We start from the raw sequence: 16,101 nt of genomic DNA on the forward strand, positions 1-16,101 counted from the left end.
ATCGAGAGGCACAAACATGGACGCTCAAACGTCAAACATGAAGCGTCGGGCCGCCCAGCAACCGCGCGACGTCAGTGTCAGTGCAGGCTGGGGCCAACGGCTCGAGATCAAGATGGCCGCTCCACTTGTGGCCGCCCCTGGTCCGTGGGCGCAGAGATGACGTCGGCGTGTGGCGTCGTGCAACCATGCGCCAAAGCAAGATATGGGCCCTTCTATGTCTCTTTTGTTAGGTCATTGCTAGCTGCTTGACTAACACGGCACCGCGTCCAAAGTAATAGATATCACCGGCCCTTAGGCACCGCCTGCATTTCCTTCCAGACCCATCCTTCACCCCTCTAGCTTAGCCGTAAGTGACCCTTTCTCCAACTACCGGACCCTTGCCCCCCCGTATAAGAAGACACACGGAGCCTGTCTGACGCCGCACGCGAGCAGCCTTCACGTAATTGTGTCGAACCAGGACCGGCATACATCCCTCAGACCCCTTCTGCATCCAAAGAAACATCACATCCATCGCCATGCCCGCCTCAGTCGCATCCGCGCCCGTCAAGCGCACCACCAGCAAGCCGACCGCCGCGAGGAACGCAAAGAAGTCGACAGCCGGTGCGAACAAGAAGCCCCAGACAAACGGCGCAGTCAACGGAGCCGCAAATGGCGCATCGCAACCCCAAATGTCCCCCTACACCATCATGGCCTCTCGAATCGCCAACCGCGTCGCCGAAATGGCTGAAAACATGACCTTTGTCGAACGCGAGAAGTAAGTTTTTCTCCCTTTTTCCCCTGACAATCCCTCTCCATCTCTTCCCTCTGGCTCTGGCTCTGGCTCCGACGGCGTGCCACCGTACCCAGACATGCTTGTATGCAGGGAGCGAGGCGGTGCAGATGAGGGTTTTTTTTTCCATCGCCCACCGCATCTTCTGGTCGCCCGTACGTCACACCGGACAAAAGAAGCATTGTAACTGACGGGACTCGCACGCTACAGGCCCCAGCCACAACTGCAAAACGGCACTTCGCAGGCGTCGTCCAACTCTGGCCGCAAGCCCCCGCGCAAACTCGAAATGCGCATCCCCAACAGTGGCGCTTCGCCCACAAACATCACCTTCAGCGCCCCCTTCCTCGATAACACCCTCGCCAAGCTGTTGACGCTGCAGAACCGCATGCTGACGGTTAGCAACGACATTGCTGCGTGCGAGGACGTGGATGAAAAGACCAAGCAAGAGCAGTTTGCCCAGAGCGCCGAACTGAGTCGTATCATTGCATTGATTTGCGCGGAAAAGGCTCGGCAGGGTGCTTAACTCGGTACCGCTTCTTCATCTTCTTTTTTTCTTCCCCATTGTTGACGTGACACCAGTCACATGCTCACGAGTCGTGGCGAGTTTATTTTGTTTTATTTGTGTTGTTTTTATTACCCTTTCTCTCTCTCTTTTCTGTTATCTAGGTGTACCGAGCTGGGTCGGGTATGAGTGCGAGTGGCGTTGGCGGCAAACGTATGTGTAACGACAATCAGCGAGGGGGTGGCGGTGTAGGAAAAATCGGTACCAAACCTCTGTACGAATACTATGAAATTAATCAATGGCAAGATGTCTAATACTCAAGTCGGTCTCTCCTCTTATCACTATAGGCCAGTCAGTCCCACATGGCTCCCGTATGGACGCCACGGCAAAGACCCTTGGTGGAGATAAAAAAAGCAACCATCATGTCCTCTTTTCTTTCTTTTTTCCCTTTTACAGCAATGCATGCACATGTACACCTAGGTGTAGATGTACCAACACCGCCACTCTACCAGAGATGCAGCTGCAAAGAAACCTGCACCCGAAGATGGCCATGCAGCATTCTGGTCTGGGCTCCCCCCGCCAATCCGCGGTACCACGTACGTCATGCAACGCGGAGCGCGTAAGCTCTCCACAGCCAGCATCCCTGTATAGGCACAAAACAGGTTGCTAGAGCTTGCTGCACAACAAGTGGTGGCAAAAGGGCGGGAAGCAAAGGAGCCTAGCCATCGGGCATGCTTATCGGTTAGAAAGTGGCAGTAGTGGTAGCAGTAGGGCAAATGGACTTCTCCTCTTTTCCTTTCTCTTTCTGTCTGCTGCTGCAAGTCTGGATTCCTGCAATTGAATTTCCCGACAATACACCTTACCTCAGTCCACAATTTTTCTACCCCCCCCTCCCTTCCCCTTGCTTACCTACGCGCCGTTAACGTTCTAGCAACCCTTTCCCCCTTTTAAGCTGTATTATTGCAACATATCTTGAACCGCTTGATTTTCCCAATACTTGAACCGAGTTCGAAAGACCAAACCGCTTCGATTGGGCGTTTGCAGCAATGACAAACTTCATTTCAAACATCATCTGGAACTCGGTCGAGGGCTTCGTGGATGCCGGCAAGAAGTCGGCGGGCGAATTTGGCGGAAATGCATTGATCAAGGCGGGGGATATGATTGAGAATAGTGGACGGAGCTTGGGAACAGGTGCGTTTGTTCTTTAACCCCATCCCCCATGCCATGTCATGCATATATCTACATGCGTACATATGTACGTGGGAAATGCGGTGCGGTGCTTACACGTCTTGATCCGGCAATGCTGACACCAAGGGTTCCGTGGTCCAGGTATCGAGAAAAAGGCAACGAGCTATGGGACGGCGATAACAGGGCAGACGTACAAGCCTTCGGGCAAGGCGTTGCCATCGACAGCCCGCAAGCCAGCAATGAAGCGCTCGAATTCGACGCCGGCGAGAACCAGGCCGCCAACGAGCGGGCTGCCTCTAGGCGCAAAGAAGTATCCCGGTGCCAACCAGGTCCAAGGCGCTGTTGGAGGAGCAAGGAAAACTGCTGGCGGCGTGACTGGCAATGCATCAAAAGTCGCCGGAGGAGTCGTGGGCCGCGCAAACAGCACAATCGGCAGCGCGTCGTCGATGGCCGCAAAAGGCCCGGGCAGCGTTCTAGGGGGCGGACAGAAAGCCCTGGGCGGAGCCACCAAAGCCATTGCACCGTTCCAGGGTTCAGCGGGAGCCTCGTACCCAGGTGATAAGAAGAAGAAGGTCGCCGTCAAGCCGGGACAGCCAAAGCCCTTCACACCGCCTATTGAGCACAAGAAACCAGATCCCAAGAAACCTTATCCGGGCAAACACCCTGCCGGGACAGAGTAGGACGCCCGTGCAACAACACAAGTACAAGCCGTTGCCCAGGCTCGGTGCACAGGTGGGACAGGGCCAGACGATGCAACACATATCCATTTAAGTTGGGGGGTCAAGTTAATATCGGCGTTATAGAAGAGGGGGGAGGGGGGGATGCGAGTAAGACCTAGGTACGAAAGAAAAATGAGCAGCTTACTGTAATATATTCGCCGGGAGTCGTTCTCAAGGTTGTACCAAATTTTCTTTATACGTGATTATTGCACGACATGATAGGCTTACCCTCCTTGCAGCCAACGTAATGTACGGATGCGCGGAGCCCGGCGTCCATGTCTCTGTTGGAATAAACATACGCTTGAATCTATGCGCGCGGCCATTCTCCGGGGGTGGGCGGGTGAGATTCCGTGCGTTACCATTGCCCATCGCTGTCGATCGCTCCACGTAACCCCACACCCCTACCCCAACCCGTGGACCCCTCCGGCCTATCATAAACGGCGCTATAGAAAAAAGGGACGTCTCGGCATTTGTTGAAGCACCCGGGTTGAAAGCTTGGGTTTGCTTATAGGCGCCCCCTCGGCCGGCAGCGTGCCATGCGTGTTTGTGCTTTGTATTACCCTTCCACTTCGAGTGCGCACTGCCCATCATGCCGTCGTGGTTTACTGGCAAACAGGCCGACAACAAGGCGGAAGAGGAGGAAAAGATGGACGCGTCCGCAGCAGAGAAGCAGATCGAGGCTCATGGCGAAATACCGGCTGCAGAAGACATTGACCCCGTGATTGAGAAGCGCGTACGGCGGAAACTCGATACGCATGTTGTTCCGCTGCTGTCGGTGCTTTATCTTCTGGCCTTTCTCGACAGGTCGAATATTGGGTAATACTACACGGACCGTCGATATTGCAACGTCGTTTACTGACGCCGATACAGGAATGCGCGCATCGCTGGCATGGAAAAGGATCTCCATCTCAGTAGCGACGACTATACGTGGCTCCTGACAATCTTTTACATCTCGTACATTGTCTTTGGCTTCCTCATCATCGCGTGGAAAGTCATACCCCCACACCGCTGGGCCGCCGGTTGTGTCTTTGCATGGGGTCTCATATCGACCGTGCAGGCTGGGGCCAACTCGTGGGCTGGAATGATGGTGTTGCGCTTCCTCATGGGCGTGGCAGAAATCGCCTTTGGGCCTGGCGTGCTGTTTCTGCTTTCGTTCTTCTATCTCCGGCACGAGGTCGGTCTCCGATGCGGAATGTTTCTATCGGCCGCACCGCTCGCAAACACCTTTTCGGGTGCGCTGGCGTACGGTATCACGAGTGGCCATCCTTCGCTCGCAAAGTGGCGGGTGCTGTTCTTGGTCGAGGGACTCCCGACGATTGTCATGGCTTTTGTGACATATTTCTTCCTGCCAGACAGTCCAGAGAAGGCGCGGTTTCTCACCGAGGAGGAAAAGGCAGTTGCCAAAGCTCGTGGGGTGGTACAGGTTGGCGCAGCAACTCGTCTTGGAAAGATTGAATGGAGGGAGTTGTTGGAAGCGGCAATGGATATCAAAGGGTGGATTCTCGGCGTAGGTGACCAGCCTTTGCGTGGCGACTGAACTAACGTCTTTACAGATCATGTACTTTTCCGGGAACGTAGCGTTCTCGTCCTTGTCAGTCTTCTTGCCCACGATTCTTGCCGAGATGGGCTTCTCAAACGTCAATGCCCAGGGACTGACGGCACCGCCGTTTTTCGTCTCTTTCATCACCGTAATCATAACGTGCTACATTGCCGACCGCACCCAACAGCGCGGCCTTATGATTGCTGTCCTCACAGCCATCGGAGGCGCCGGCTACGTGATGCTGGCCACGACCAAGAGCGTGGCAGCAAGATACGTCGGCGTCTTCCTGGCTGCTGCGGGCATCTTCCCAGCGATTGGCAATGTGTTGCCGTGGATCACAAACAACCAAGGAAGTGATACGCGGAGAGGCACTGGCCTTGCTCTTGCCAATCTCATTGGCCAGTGCGGACCGATCCTGGGGACTCGGCTGTACCCCAAGTCGGAGAAGCCGTACTACGTCAAGGGCCAGTCCATCTGTGCGGGGTTCATGTTTCTCTTCTGCCTGCTGGCGCTGGTGCTGAGGACTCTGCTTGTGTGGGAGAACAAGAGGCTGGATCGAAAGTACGGCACGGTGGAGAAGCAGAAGGCGGCGATGCAGGAGGCGGCGGCGGCGCGCGGGGAAACGGTGCGGCAGGTTGCGGTGGAGAACTATGGGCCGATGTTTCGATATGTGCTGTAGGTATAGATGCAGATGTAGAGGCGCCAATGGCAAGCGGAGCGGTTTTCCAACGCGTGCATGGCTGACTAGTGAGTGGTCTATCGAGTGGCTGGAAGCAGGAGAGACGGCGGTGGTGCAGATAGGCGCAGGCCCAGCGTCGAATCGGCTCTTGGGGCGCATGCTTGGTGCATGGGCGGTAGCTGGGAGAGGCAGCCGCTCCCCCCAGCCTGGCCCAAAGAGGAAAGGGCGCACGCGACTGCCATGTTCCGCAGCAGCAGCGCCACCGTCACGGGCATATATCGGCCAGAGGCGTATTTTGCCTCGCTGTCCGTGTTACGAGCAGCAGGCCGGCATATTCACACACTCGCACTGACGGCTCAGTCTGCGGTGCATCGCCCAGGCGCGCCAAATGGTTCACGCATTATTGCCTGGCACGAACGACGCCAGTGCCGGCGCCCCGAAAAAAAAGCTGGGGGCCGCTAGGGCGAAAGCTGGCTGGGCCGATGCAGCAGCGCAGCACTGGCCTCGCATAACGTCACTGCCAGACTCACGCTGAATATCTCGACTCGCCGCCCTGTCTTCGCATGCGCTGCTCTCCATCCAGCCGCCGCCGTCGCCTGCCTGTCTGCATCTCATCTCAGTGGCCCACGGCAGCATCTACCCCCCTCGCCAATCCTCTCTAGCCCCGCCACTGTCGCCATTCCCGCACGCGCCGTGTCGCAATGCCAACAAGTGCTGCTGCTGCTGCCGGGCCTGGGCCTGCCAACAACGCTGCCAATTCCGCTGGCCCTCCGTTCGCGACAGCTGCAGCCTCAGCCTCCGTCTCGCGTCCCGGCCAAGGCGCCGACTCACCTGCTGCGCCGCCGAAAAAGAAGAAGACGCATCGAGGCGGCAAGAAGCGCCGCAATCGTCGCCCGTCGTTTGCTGCCGGAGCCGACCTGCCCCAGGCCGACTCGATGGACGAACGTCCCACCCTGGCCAACGTCGCCGCCCATGGCCAGTCGCGGGGAAACAACAGCCTGTACCGCACCCACAGCAACCTCAGCAACACCAGTCTCGAGAGCGAGGCCCTGCTCGACCATCGCGAACAACCCACGATCCGAACGCGTCGCCCGAGCGTGCCTGTGACGTCCATGTACCAGCCCCGGGGGGGCCAGTCCACCGCCAACCCCCAGCGCCTGCAGACGACCAAGCAAGGAGCCTCGTACGGCCGCGCACGCCTCTCGCACACGCCCGAAGAGCTGCACCAAAGCGATGCCGACGACGACGACGACGATGCTCACGACAGAACCCCCCTGATGAGCTCTTCGCAGCGCGACATCAGGAGCGGCACAAGCTATGGCTCCAACGCGGGCAATTCACGCAGCAGAAGTGGCACGTCCCTGTCTGCCCCCAAGCACATGCCCATGCCTGAACACCGCCCCGAACTCTTCACCCAGCGCCATCACTCGGCCACCAATCTCGACGACTACGATGTTAACAACCCTCCGTCGGTGCCCACCAGCCCGACCTTTGAGCCCCATTCCGGACTGGACGATGTCATGCTCCCGACTGACCTGGACCGCATGTCGGACCGCATGTCTGACCCTGGAAGACCGACCAGCGGGCACCGCGATGTGCTGATCAACATTGATGGGGACGAGCAGGAGCCGGGCTCGCCTCCTGTTGGTGAATTCAGGCGCCGTATGACGACAACGGCACTCGAAGATGTCTGCTTTCCGCACGAAGCCATGTCTGAAATGGGACAAGAGGACTATATCAACGCGCCCTCGACTGGTGAGCCTACCAGCCGTCGGAGACGCCGCCGCTGGCCCGACCTCGACGTACTCCAGGCTTGGGCAAACCAGGAGAAGGAGCAGCGGAGTATGGAGGGCATGCGCATGCGCAAGGTTAGCGAGCCGCTCATGGTCGAGGGCCGCCTGCGTCCCAAGCGGCGTGTCTGGCACCGCGAGGCGAGCGATGCGCCCTTCCGCTTCACCTACTTCAACGAAACCTTTGACAACACGATCCACAGCCAGAGCATCAGCGAGTTGCTGCAGCCCGGACAATCTTTCAGAAATCTCTTTGTTCCCGACCCGCCCATTCTCGACGAAAACAGTAGCGACAGCTCTGATACGGAAAATGACATGCTGCACTCGGGCGCCAATGGGCACAGTTCGCGCGCAACGACGCGATCGGCTTCCAAGACGGACGGCAAAAACTCTTCTGGCGAGCAGACACGCTCCACGACACCACGGCCAGCAGAGACGCCCAAGCCCCAGGAGGACAAGCCGAAGCGCTATGGCCCGCGGCCTGCATGGTGGCTGGACGTGCTGTCGCCCACGGAGACGGAGATGAAGGTCATTTCCAAGACGTTTGGCATTCACCCGCTGACTTCGGAGGACATTCTGATGCAGGAGCAGCGCGAGAAGGTTGAACTGTTCAAGCACTACTACTTTATCAACTATCGTACTTTTGAACAGGACGAGAACAGTGACGACTACCTGGAGCCCGTCAACTTGTACGTGGTGGTGTTCCGAGAAGGCGTAATAAGCTTCCACTTCTCACTCACACCACACCCTGCCAACGTTCGGCGGCGAATCCGGCAACTGTCCGACTACCTGGTGCTGTCGCCCGACTGGATCTCGTATGCGATTATCGACGATGTCACAGACGCGTATGCACCAATGATCCAGAAGATTGAGGAAGAGGTGGACGACATTGACGAGGCGATTCTACGTCTGCACTCGAGCGACGAGGAGCAAGAGGCGGAGAAGGAGAAGAGCCACAGCTACAACAACCCGCATTACAAGGAGCCGCCCGAGGTCAAGTCACAGCAAGACACGGGGCGAGACATGCTGCGTCGGGTGGGCGAGTGCCGCAAGAAGGTCATGAGTCTGTATCGTCTGCTGGGCAACAAGGCGGATGTCATCAAGGGGTTTGCGAAGCGATGCAACGAGCAATGGGGCATCGCGCCTCGCAACGAGATTGGCATGTATCTTGGCGATATCCAGGATCACATTGTGACGATGACGGGCAACCTGAGCCACTACGAAAAGTGAGTTTGGGTGGCGGGTGCAAGAGGTAGATGCTAACCAGGGCCACAGTCTCTTATCGCGCGCGCACAGCAACTACCTTGCCCAGATCAACATTAGGATGAATGAGCGCCAAGAGAAGACGTCGGATATCCTAGGCAAGCTGACGGTGCTCGGGACGATTGTGCTGCCGATGAACGTGGTGACGGGTATCTGGGGCATGAACTGGTGAGTGACGTATCTGGTGCATGAGTGACATGGAGAAGCTGACCAGGCTAGTCTTGTGCCCGGTCAAGACGTGCAGAACCTCAACTGGTTCTGGTCGATTACGGGAGGGCTGATTACGTTTGGACTGATGTGCTACTTTATTGCAAAGCGGGTGTATGGCATTGTTTGAGCAGTGTTGGGTGCAAGAGTGCGGCGTGTAGAGATTTTGAGCAAGAACATAGTGCAAAGCTCGGCGTTGGGTATAGGGGGGGTGGTGTCGTTTGTGTGGCTCAAGACTGGACCTTTTTTCCTCTGCACCACTCGGTACACAAGAGGGTTGGATGGTGGCGGCATATACACTGCTTGTTGTTATTATTATTATTATTATTACGACGATCATCATTATCCCAATCAAGAGCATTTTCTGGTGTACATCGGCGCCTTCCGCTGTCGCGGTGAGTGCATGAGGGAAGGGTGTCGTAGGGGTTCGCGGTGGACGCATGGTTGCCTGAAGGCGTGCATGGTCGAGAAGGCAGTCTGGTGATTCCGGTGAGAGCTGACGGGGGCCCGAGGCTGATGGGTGTCTTGGGGGTGAGGTGCGGACATGGCAAAGGGGGCGAGACGCGGCCAATCGGGGAAGCTCCAGGGCAGGTGTTTTGCAGTGTCGTGATGGGCATGTTTGCCGTCTGGACTACGAGTGACCGCAGTGAAGCCGAGCGCTGTGGTGGCCATGGCCGCTTTGGGCTAGGGGCGACTGCAGGCCCTGTGCATGACCAAGCGACTCGATGACGACGGGAGACATGGTTTTGGTGTGGATGAAACCGTCTATTGTGTCGTTGCTTTCGCTGCGTGACGTCGACGGAGGCCGTCGGGCACCTTCTCGAAGGGCCCACGCGTGGCCGGGAGCCGGGCATGGATGTTGTGTATATTGGGCCGCGTCCAAACAAAAAGAAAAAAAGACCATCGTCTGATGCTTTTTTGGGATGATGCCTGGGCTGCGAATCGAATCAGCAAGCAGACGCACCAGCCCAGATATATTGTACATGTATGCGCCTAACCAGGAGCCCCCCCCCCCTCTTACGCAGGCTGGTTGGGTCGTCGCACGTTTGGGCTGCAGGCAGCGGGCGTGGTGGTGTGGCAAAGGGGCGTTGATTGGGGGTTCTCCTTGCTGCCACTGCCCTCGCTGCCCGTTGGCGGCATCGTGCAGGTCACGGCGTGTGGTGGTGATGGTGGTGGTGTCTTGGAGCCGGCCCGCCGTGGCGCAGTCACTGGCACTGGCGTCAGATGGGCAGGCCTGGGGGGGGCGCAGGCTGGCTGTCAGGCGGCGGGCGGCGGGCGGGCTTTGGGGGCTGTCGGGGGCGCGCGACAAGCACCGTCCACATGCTCGCACTTGGCCGCGCTCGCTGTGCTCAGCGCATGTTGCATGCGGGGCTATGCAGTGCGTGGAGCAATGGCGCAATGTCCGGTGAGTTTGAGAGCCCACAAAAAGAAACTTGTAGCGAATGCGACGCCGTGCAGGTACCGGTTCGCATGATGCGTTTGGTCGCTCTCCCGCCTGGCGCTCCACGGTAGGGCTGCTGGCCGCGCGGTGAGGCCAGAGGGCATTTCACTGCCCTCTGCAGCCCCGCCAACGCCCATCAACGCCCATGGGCGGGCTCGCCCGGCTGCCCATCATCACTGCTGCCACGGCTACTCGTGCGCTCGGCAAGCATTGGGTGCAGCCCAGCCAGGGCCCGGCAACCCCCCCTGGAGGCACGTTGCCTGCACATGCATCGGTTTCGGGGTGAGGCCAGCAGGCAGAGAGGCATGACGTCAGCTGTGGCAGTCAGGTCCAGCATCTGGGCAGTCGAGAAGCCAACCCTGTCTTCTGACGCGACCCGTCCTTCATGACTCTTGACGTCGCCTGCCTCGCCCTCAGCCCACTCTCCCTCTCCCTCTCCCCCCTCTCTCTCACTCACTCACTCCCACTCCCTCTCTCTTATCCTCCCCCACCCCACCTCCTGTCTGCCCACACATCCGCCCGTCCGCACAACCACTCCCGCATTGCGCTTCTTCATCCTCCGCGTGCGTGGGCTACTCCCATCTCCCCCGCCAACCACCAAGACGGCCTTGCGCCAAGTTCCCCTTGCACTGCGGCTTACCCCGCTACCGTCACCAAGACTCCCTCGCACTCATGTCCGTCATCTACAAGAAGACTGAGCGCGAGCGCGAGTGGGAGACCGGCTCCGCACGCACTGCCGGCGGTGGCTACAGCACCATCAGGCGCTACAAGGTCCCCGATCGCACCCTCGAGGAAGATGCGTACGAATCCGAGATGCGTCTGGTCCATCGCGGCCGCAACGACTTTGAAGAGCGCCGCTCCGTCAAGGACTTTGTAGTGGAGCGAAACGTCGAGCCTGCTCGCGAAGTCCGACACTATCACTACACTGAGCGCTCCCCCTCGCCCCAACGCTCCGAGTATCGCATCCAGCGCGAGTATGAGCGTGAATACGAGGTCCCAGCCTCTCCAGCACGAACTGAGATCCGGATTGCGCGGGACTACGAGCGCGACGAGGAAATCTTTCCACGCGAGCAGCCCTACGAACTGGAAAAGTACTCGAGGTCCACCGAGTATTTCCGCCCCGAGCCGCTGCCACAGGCCCCACCCCAGTCCATCTATATCCGAAACGAGGCCCCTCAGCCCATGCAGATGCAGATGCAGCCCATTATTATCCGGGAAGAGGTCCCTCAGCCCATCATCATACGTGAGCGTGCCCCGGAGCCCGTCTATGAAGAAGAGAGGCAGGTTGTCCGAGCCCCCAAGGAAGAAGAATATTACTACGAACGTCGCTACAAAGAGGTGGATCGTGGAGACCGCTACGATGAGCACCAAGGCTACTATAGTGACGATGATGTTTACATCTACAAGGAGAAAGATACGTGGGGCGAAAGTGACACCCACGTCAAACGTGACGTCGCTGCCGGTGCGCTTGCTGGAGTAGCGGCAGGCCAGATTATCAGACACCATCGCAAGAGAAAGGGCGAAGCCCCTGGAGGCGTCCTCGGCAATGCCCTCGGCTACGGCACGCTGGGTGCTGTGAGCGCCGTGGCTCTCGACCGCCTCAACAACCGTTCCCATTCCCGATCTCGATCCGTCTCTCTAGACAGGGGACGGGGACACAGACGCCACAAGTCTCGTCACCGCAGCAGGTCCAGGGCCAAGGAGATTGGTACTCTTGCTGCTATTGCTGGCGTCGGCGCTCTTGCCTACGCCGCTGGACAACGAAACAAGAAGGTCAACAAGGAGGAAACTGTCACGATTATCGAAGATCGACACCGCAGCAGATCACGTCACGGCAGATCGCACCACACCAGAGGGCGAAGACGGTCGCGGTCTGTCTCGATTGTGGAGTCTGACAGGAGTTTGTCTCGTAGTTCGAGCAAGCACATGGACCCAGAGCATCGCAACAACCGAGTGGCACAAGTCGGCCTCGCTAGTGCCATCGCTGCTGGCCTCGCTGAGCGCCGACGCAGCAAATCCCGGAAGCGTGAGGGCAAGCGCTCTCCAAGCCGGATCCGCAAGGGTGTCCCGATTGCGGCTGCTGGTGTGACTGGCGCCGCAATCACTGGACTCTATGAGAAACGCAAAGCTAAGAAGGAAGCTAGGGAATTATCGCGTTCGAAATCAAGATCGCGCTCAAGATCGAGGTCAGTCCTCTCCCGTCTTACCGGGCGCAGCCGTAGCAGGCGTAGAAGTACAGTGAGTGAACCTGTCTTAGTAGAGTACGGTGGTGATCCCATCTACACCGATCGCCCAGCGAGAAGCCGAAGCCGCAGCCGGGAACGGAACCGTTCGCGCCGCAGACGCCGACGAAGCTCTTCCTCGAGTGGCAGGAGCCGCAGCCGAAGCAAGAGTAGAGTACGAACGGTTGCGGAAACTGCTGCGGTGGCTGGCGTTGCTGGCTTGGCTGCTCATGAGGCCACCAAAAGACGAGACCGTAAGAAGGCCGAAAAGGAAGCCGAAAGACGACGTGAGTCCACCCCTCGCGCATACCGCAACTAGCATACTCAGAAGCTCGACAGGCGAGGAGGATTCGACATACTCGACTGGCACCTACAGTCCCTACGATTCCCCTTCACCCTCGACGGCCCACGCCGAGGACTCGCGCTATTTCCCAGAGACGAACTACTTTCCCCCACCCCCTAACGCCTCAGCTGATCCCAACATCCACAACCCATATCCGCCGTACAACCCAGCCGACTACCCCCCTGGACCCAACCATTCCTCGCAATACGTCAATGTACCACGTGACGAATCCCACATTGGAAATCCCTATGTGCCCCCCCAACACCAAGATCACTACTACGGTCCACCCCGTCGTATGGATGGTAATGTGAGTGCTCCAGCCCCTGATCGAGCCGGTAGTGAGCACGATAACCTTGCTTCTGAACGTGGTGCGTTTGGGTCACGCCCAGGCGGTGGTTGAGCATCGTTACTAATACATGAATAGGGCCCGTAGATCAGCCACCCAGTCCAAGCCCGGCTCCAGAAGAGGAAAAGAGCGTCAAGTTCAATCTAGAGCCGCAGGTGGAACCCGCTCGGGAGCCTTCTCCTGATCCTTCGTCCGAGAGGGATGGCAGCGATGCGGAACGTCATGAGCAGCGGCGACAGAGGCGGCACAGAGACGACGAGCCTTCGCATAACACAAGAGATTCCAGCAGGGACCGCAGGCGACGCCATCGGGATGAATCACCTGGATCTGATACATCTGAAGCCACTATCGAGCTCCCGCCACGCTTCGATGAGCACGGGCGACAGACGCCTGACGATCCCCTGGCCGATACACTGGAGAGCATTCTGTCTTCAATATTCCTATAGTTTTCATGTTTTGGTGGTTTTCTTTGAGTACACGAGTTTAATCTGTTTCATGCTGCCACGGTTGATACGGGGTATGCCCATATAATTCTTTTTCTACTACATCTCATATTTTACGAGGCACGTTCACATGAGCGTTGGATAATAGGCATGAAGTCATGATATCATGTAGATTTGGCTAGGATTTATGCTTACGAATAACGAACTCAATTACGATCTCAAGGTGGTTTTCTCCTGCTCCGTGGCGTTGTGTTCACTATTATGAAGCTAGCTGATTCGTGGTTAATGTTGATGTGCTAATGCATGACATGTCGGTGTGAGGCGAGTGAAGGAGCTCGAGGCATGCGCCTTCCCTGGTCAGAACTTTTCTACAAACATAGCAACACAGCACATTGGTAACGTTGCCGTCTTTCCTTTGTCTCGCCTATCTAAACTCCTTCACGTCTCTGTCTTTCGTCCTGCTCTTCGCACTGCTACAAGCCGCCACCATGACTACGCGACGCTACCCCTGGTTCTTACTAACCCTGCTTTCCCTCCTGGCAACAGTCGTGCTTTCTTTAGCCACATCGTCACCGTTTCCGTGCACAGGGTAAGTTGTATCATAAGCTTCACAATCTCACCCTGCTAATCATCCAGTGGCTCTATATACTTTACTGCCCACACGGTCGACAGCCTGCTGTTCCAGAGCCCCGATGTCGTTCACGATCTTTACGTCTTCAAGTGCGTCACTACTGTCGTGTTCGCAGCCGACACTGCGGGCGAGACGGCCAACGACACGCGCATACGAGAGCTGGAACGTGGTCTTGAAGATGCTTACAGATTCATGTCTGGTTTGTCGCCTGTTGTGGCAGATGGCACGAGGCCCGTTTCGGACATGGAAGAGCCGGCCCTAGGTGAGGCATCACACCAAGTACTTTGGTCAATTCTAACCTGGGTGATGTAGTTGAGAATAGCACCACGATCCCAATCGGCAGATACAACGTCTCTGCTTCGCCTCTTCTGGGTCTTTCCAACGTACAAGTCGTCTTTCTTCGTCTCCCAGACAGCACCTACTATGGGCAAGGATACAGCGCTTACCACGAAGAGTCGTTGAAGGGTTTGTACAGCGCAGATATTTCTCACATTACGACCACCGACGGCATGGCTACGTACACGGTCAGAGATTTGAAGGGCCTCATTGCCACGATTCTTCACGAGAGGCGTGCAGATACCATCCACGTACTGAATCACCTGGCGTGTCTCTCGACGGACCAGGACAATGAGCAGCTCGAACATGCTGACCGCATCGTGTCTGCCAAGATGGTCATGGACGTAATCAAAGACGAAAATATTGCGGCGGCAGTTCTGGCGTAAGTGCGTGCTCTAACATATGCGACCATGTGCTAAGAGTCGTAGACATGGCTGTGATGAAGTACGCAACCTGAACAGCAACCTCAACACGCCGGATTACATCAAGAAGGTCAATGCGTTTTTCGAGTATGCTAAGCACGATCCGAACATGGTAAGTGGCGCTCGCCAACTGGCGCTAGGCAACACCACACTAACATGCGAACAGTGTCAGAGTCTAAATGAATGTGGCAAACGACTCGAGAAGTTGGACAAGGCATCTGGGTTGTACAACGAAGGCGATTACATGTACGAATTTCTAACGTGTTTTATCAGTAAGCGGCCCACATCAGTAAGTGGCCCACCCCACCAAACCTGACGCGACGCTCTACTTAATTGCTCTACAGCAACTTAATAAAATTAAATTAAATTAAAAGATATTATTCTTTATCTAGCTTTACATGAAGTCCGAGTATGTCCTTGAACGTGGCACTTCGTGCACGTTGGCGGCGCGCGCTAACGTCGCTCGCCAGTCTGGTTCTAGTCACCCCCTATTACCACCCTTTCTGCCTCTGCAATGATCTGCTGAGCCTGTTAGACCCGGAGCACCCCACCAGAAGCGATATATTGACGCTGCCGCTTCTGCTTTTGTCGTTGGCGCTAGTTTTCTTTACGTAGCTTCTTAATTTCCTCTGTAAGTATTGTTACTATTTGCATTGCAAGCTAAGCGCTTTTAGCAAGCTGGCGTATCATAACGCTTATTGGGCTCTCTGATCTCCGGCGTAGCCGCTCTTGGAGATAGCGCACCTTCTGCTGAAGCTCTGCTACTGTTTGTGGCGTCTCTGTCTGCGCTGCTGCTGTCTGCATAGCGGCGTTATTGTCTGTAGTTGTCTGTGGTGGAGACGGTGTCCTAGCCACTGTAAGCGACGATAGGACGCGATCTGGACAAGGAGGGACAAGGCCTGTCGCCTGGAAGCCTGCCTGGATGTTCTGCTGCGTGAATACTGTTGGCCGGATCTGTTGATAGACTGTAAGGAAGTCTATCTTGTCAATGTGGTAGACGCCTTGGCGGGCGAGCTTCTCGATCTCACGTCCGTACGCCCGCTTGAGCGGCGAGAAGCAGCTTACATCAAGCGGCTGGAGAAGATGCGACGTGTGAGGCGGCATGCAGAGAGTAATAATCTTGTTCTCGGCGCAGTACTGGTCGAACTCTGGGGTAGCGTGCTGCTGTGCCCGTCTAGAATAAGAAGGCCGATAGACTCCAGCTGTACGAGCCGTTGTATGCTGGTTGAAGTGCTTTACCCACTCTACGCCAAGCTGATC

General features: G+C 56.9%; 6 protein-coding genes across 6 annotated transcripts; all 6 read left to right on the top strand.

The window, feature by feature from the left end:
• Positions 1 to 515: 515 nt before the first annotated feature.
• Positions 516 to 1,292, top strand: SETTUDRAFT_32161 (uncharacterized protein; the record flags this gene model as incomplete). Its single annotated transcript, XM_008028820.1, has 2 exons — positions 516 to 754; positions 980 to 1,292. The coding sequence occupies 2 exons, from the start codon at positions 516 to 518 to the stop codon at positions 1,290 to 1,292; spliced, it is 552 nt and encodes a 183-aa protein (XP_008027011.1).
• Positions 1,293 to 2,171: 879 nt separating this feature from the next.
• SETTUDRAFT_163714 (uncharacterized protein) lies at positions 2,172 to 3,266 on the top strand. Its single transcript, XM_008029242.1, has 2 exons — positions 2,172 to 2,462; positions 2,601 to 3,266. Exons 1-2 carry the CDS (start codon positions 2,318 to 2,320, stop codon positions 3,137 to 3,139), a joined length of 684 nt encoding a protein of 227 aa, XP_008027433.1. The 5' UTR covers positions 2,172 to 2,317; the 3' UTR covers positions 3,140 to 3,266.
• A 63-nt stretch (positions 3,267 to 3,329) lies between these two features.
• Positions 3,330 to 5,291, top strand: SETTUDRAFT_163716 (uncharacterized protein; the record flags this gene model as incomplete). Its single annotated transcript, XM_008029243.1, has 3 exons — positions 3,330 to 3,994; positions 4,049 to 4,685; positions 4,732 to 5,291. Coding segments are annotated over exons 1-3 (1,003 nt in total), but the record flags the coding sequence as incomplete, so codon positions are not given.
• An 807-nt stretch (positions 5,292 to 6,098) lies between these two features.
• On the top strand, positions 6,099 to 8,787 carry SETTUDRAFT_32164 (uncharacterized protein; the record flags this gene model as incomplete). Its single annotated transcript, XM_008028821.1, has 3 exons — positions 6,099 to 8,413; positions 8,463 to 8,618; positions 8,670 to 8,787. 3 exons carry the CDS (start codon positions 6,099 to 6,101, stop codon positions 8,785 to 8,787), a joined length of 2,589 nt encoding a protein of 862 aa, XP_008027012.1.
• A 1,774-nt stretch (positions 8,788 to 10,561) lies between these two features.
• Positions 10,562 to 13,670, top strand: SETTUDRAFT_42120 (uncharacterized protein). The gene is made up of 3 exons (XM_008028895.1): positions 10,562 to 12,607; positions 12,660 to 13,031; positions 13,088 to 13,670. Exons 1-3 carry the CDS (start codon positions 10,771 to 10,773, stop codon positions 13,453 to 13,455), a joined length of 2,577 nt encoding a protein of 858 aa, XP_008027086.1. The 5' UTR covers positions 10,562 to 10,770; the 3' UTR covers positions 13,456 to 13,670.
• Positions 13,671 to 13,940: 270 nt separating this feature from the next.
• SETTUDRAFT_20439 (uncharacterized protein) lies at positions 13,941 to 15,157 on the top strand (the record flags this gene model as incomplete). The annotated part of the gene is made up of 5 exons (XM_008028701.1): positions 13,941 to 14,041; positions 14,089 to 14,345; positions 14,396 to 14,801; positions 14,848 to 14,953; positions 15,008 to 15,157. 5 exons carry the CDS (start codon positions 13,941 to 13,943, stop codon positions 15,155 to 15,157), a joined length of 1,020 nt encoding a protein of 339 aa, XP_008026892.1.
• Positions 15,158 to 16,101: the final 944 nt, after the last annotated feature.

The sequence above is a fragment of the Exserohilum turcica genome, assembly GCF_000359705.1.
Source record: "Exserohilum turcica Et28A unplaced genomic scaffold SETTUscaffold_3, whole genome shotgun sequence".
NCBI classification, from domain to species: domain Eukaryota; kingdom Fungi; phylum Ascomycota; class Dothideomycetes; order Pleosporales; family Pleosporaceae; genus Exserohilum; species Exserohilum turcicum.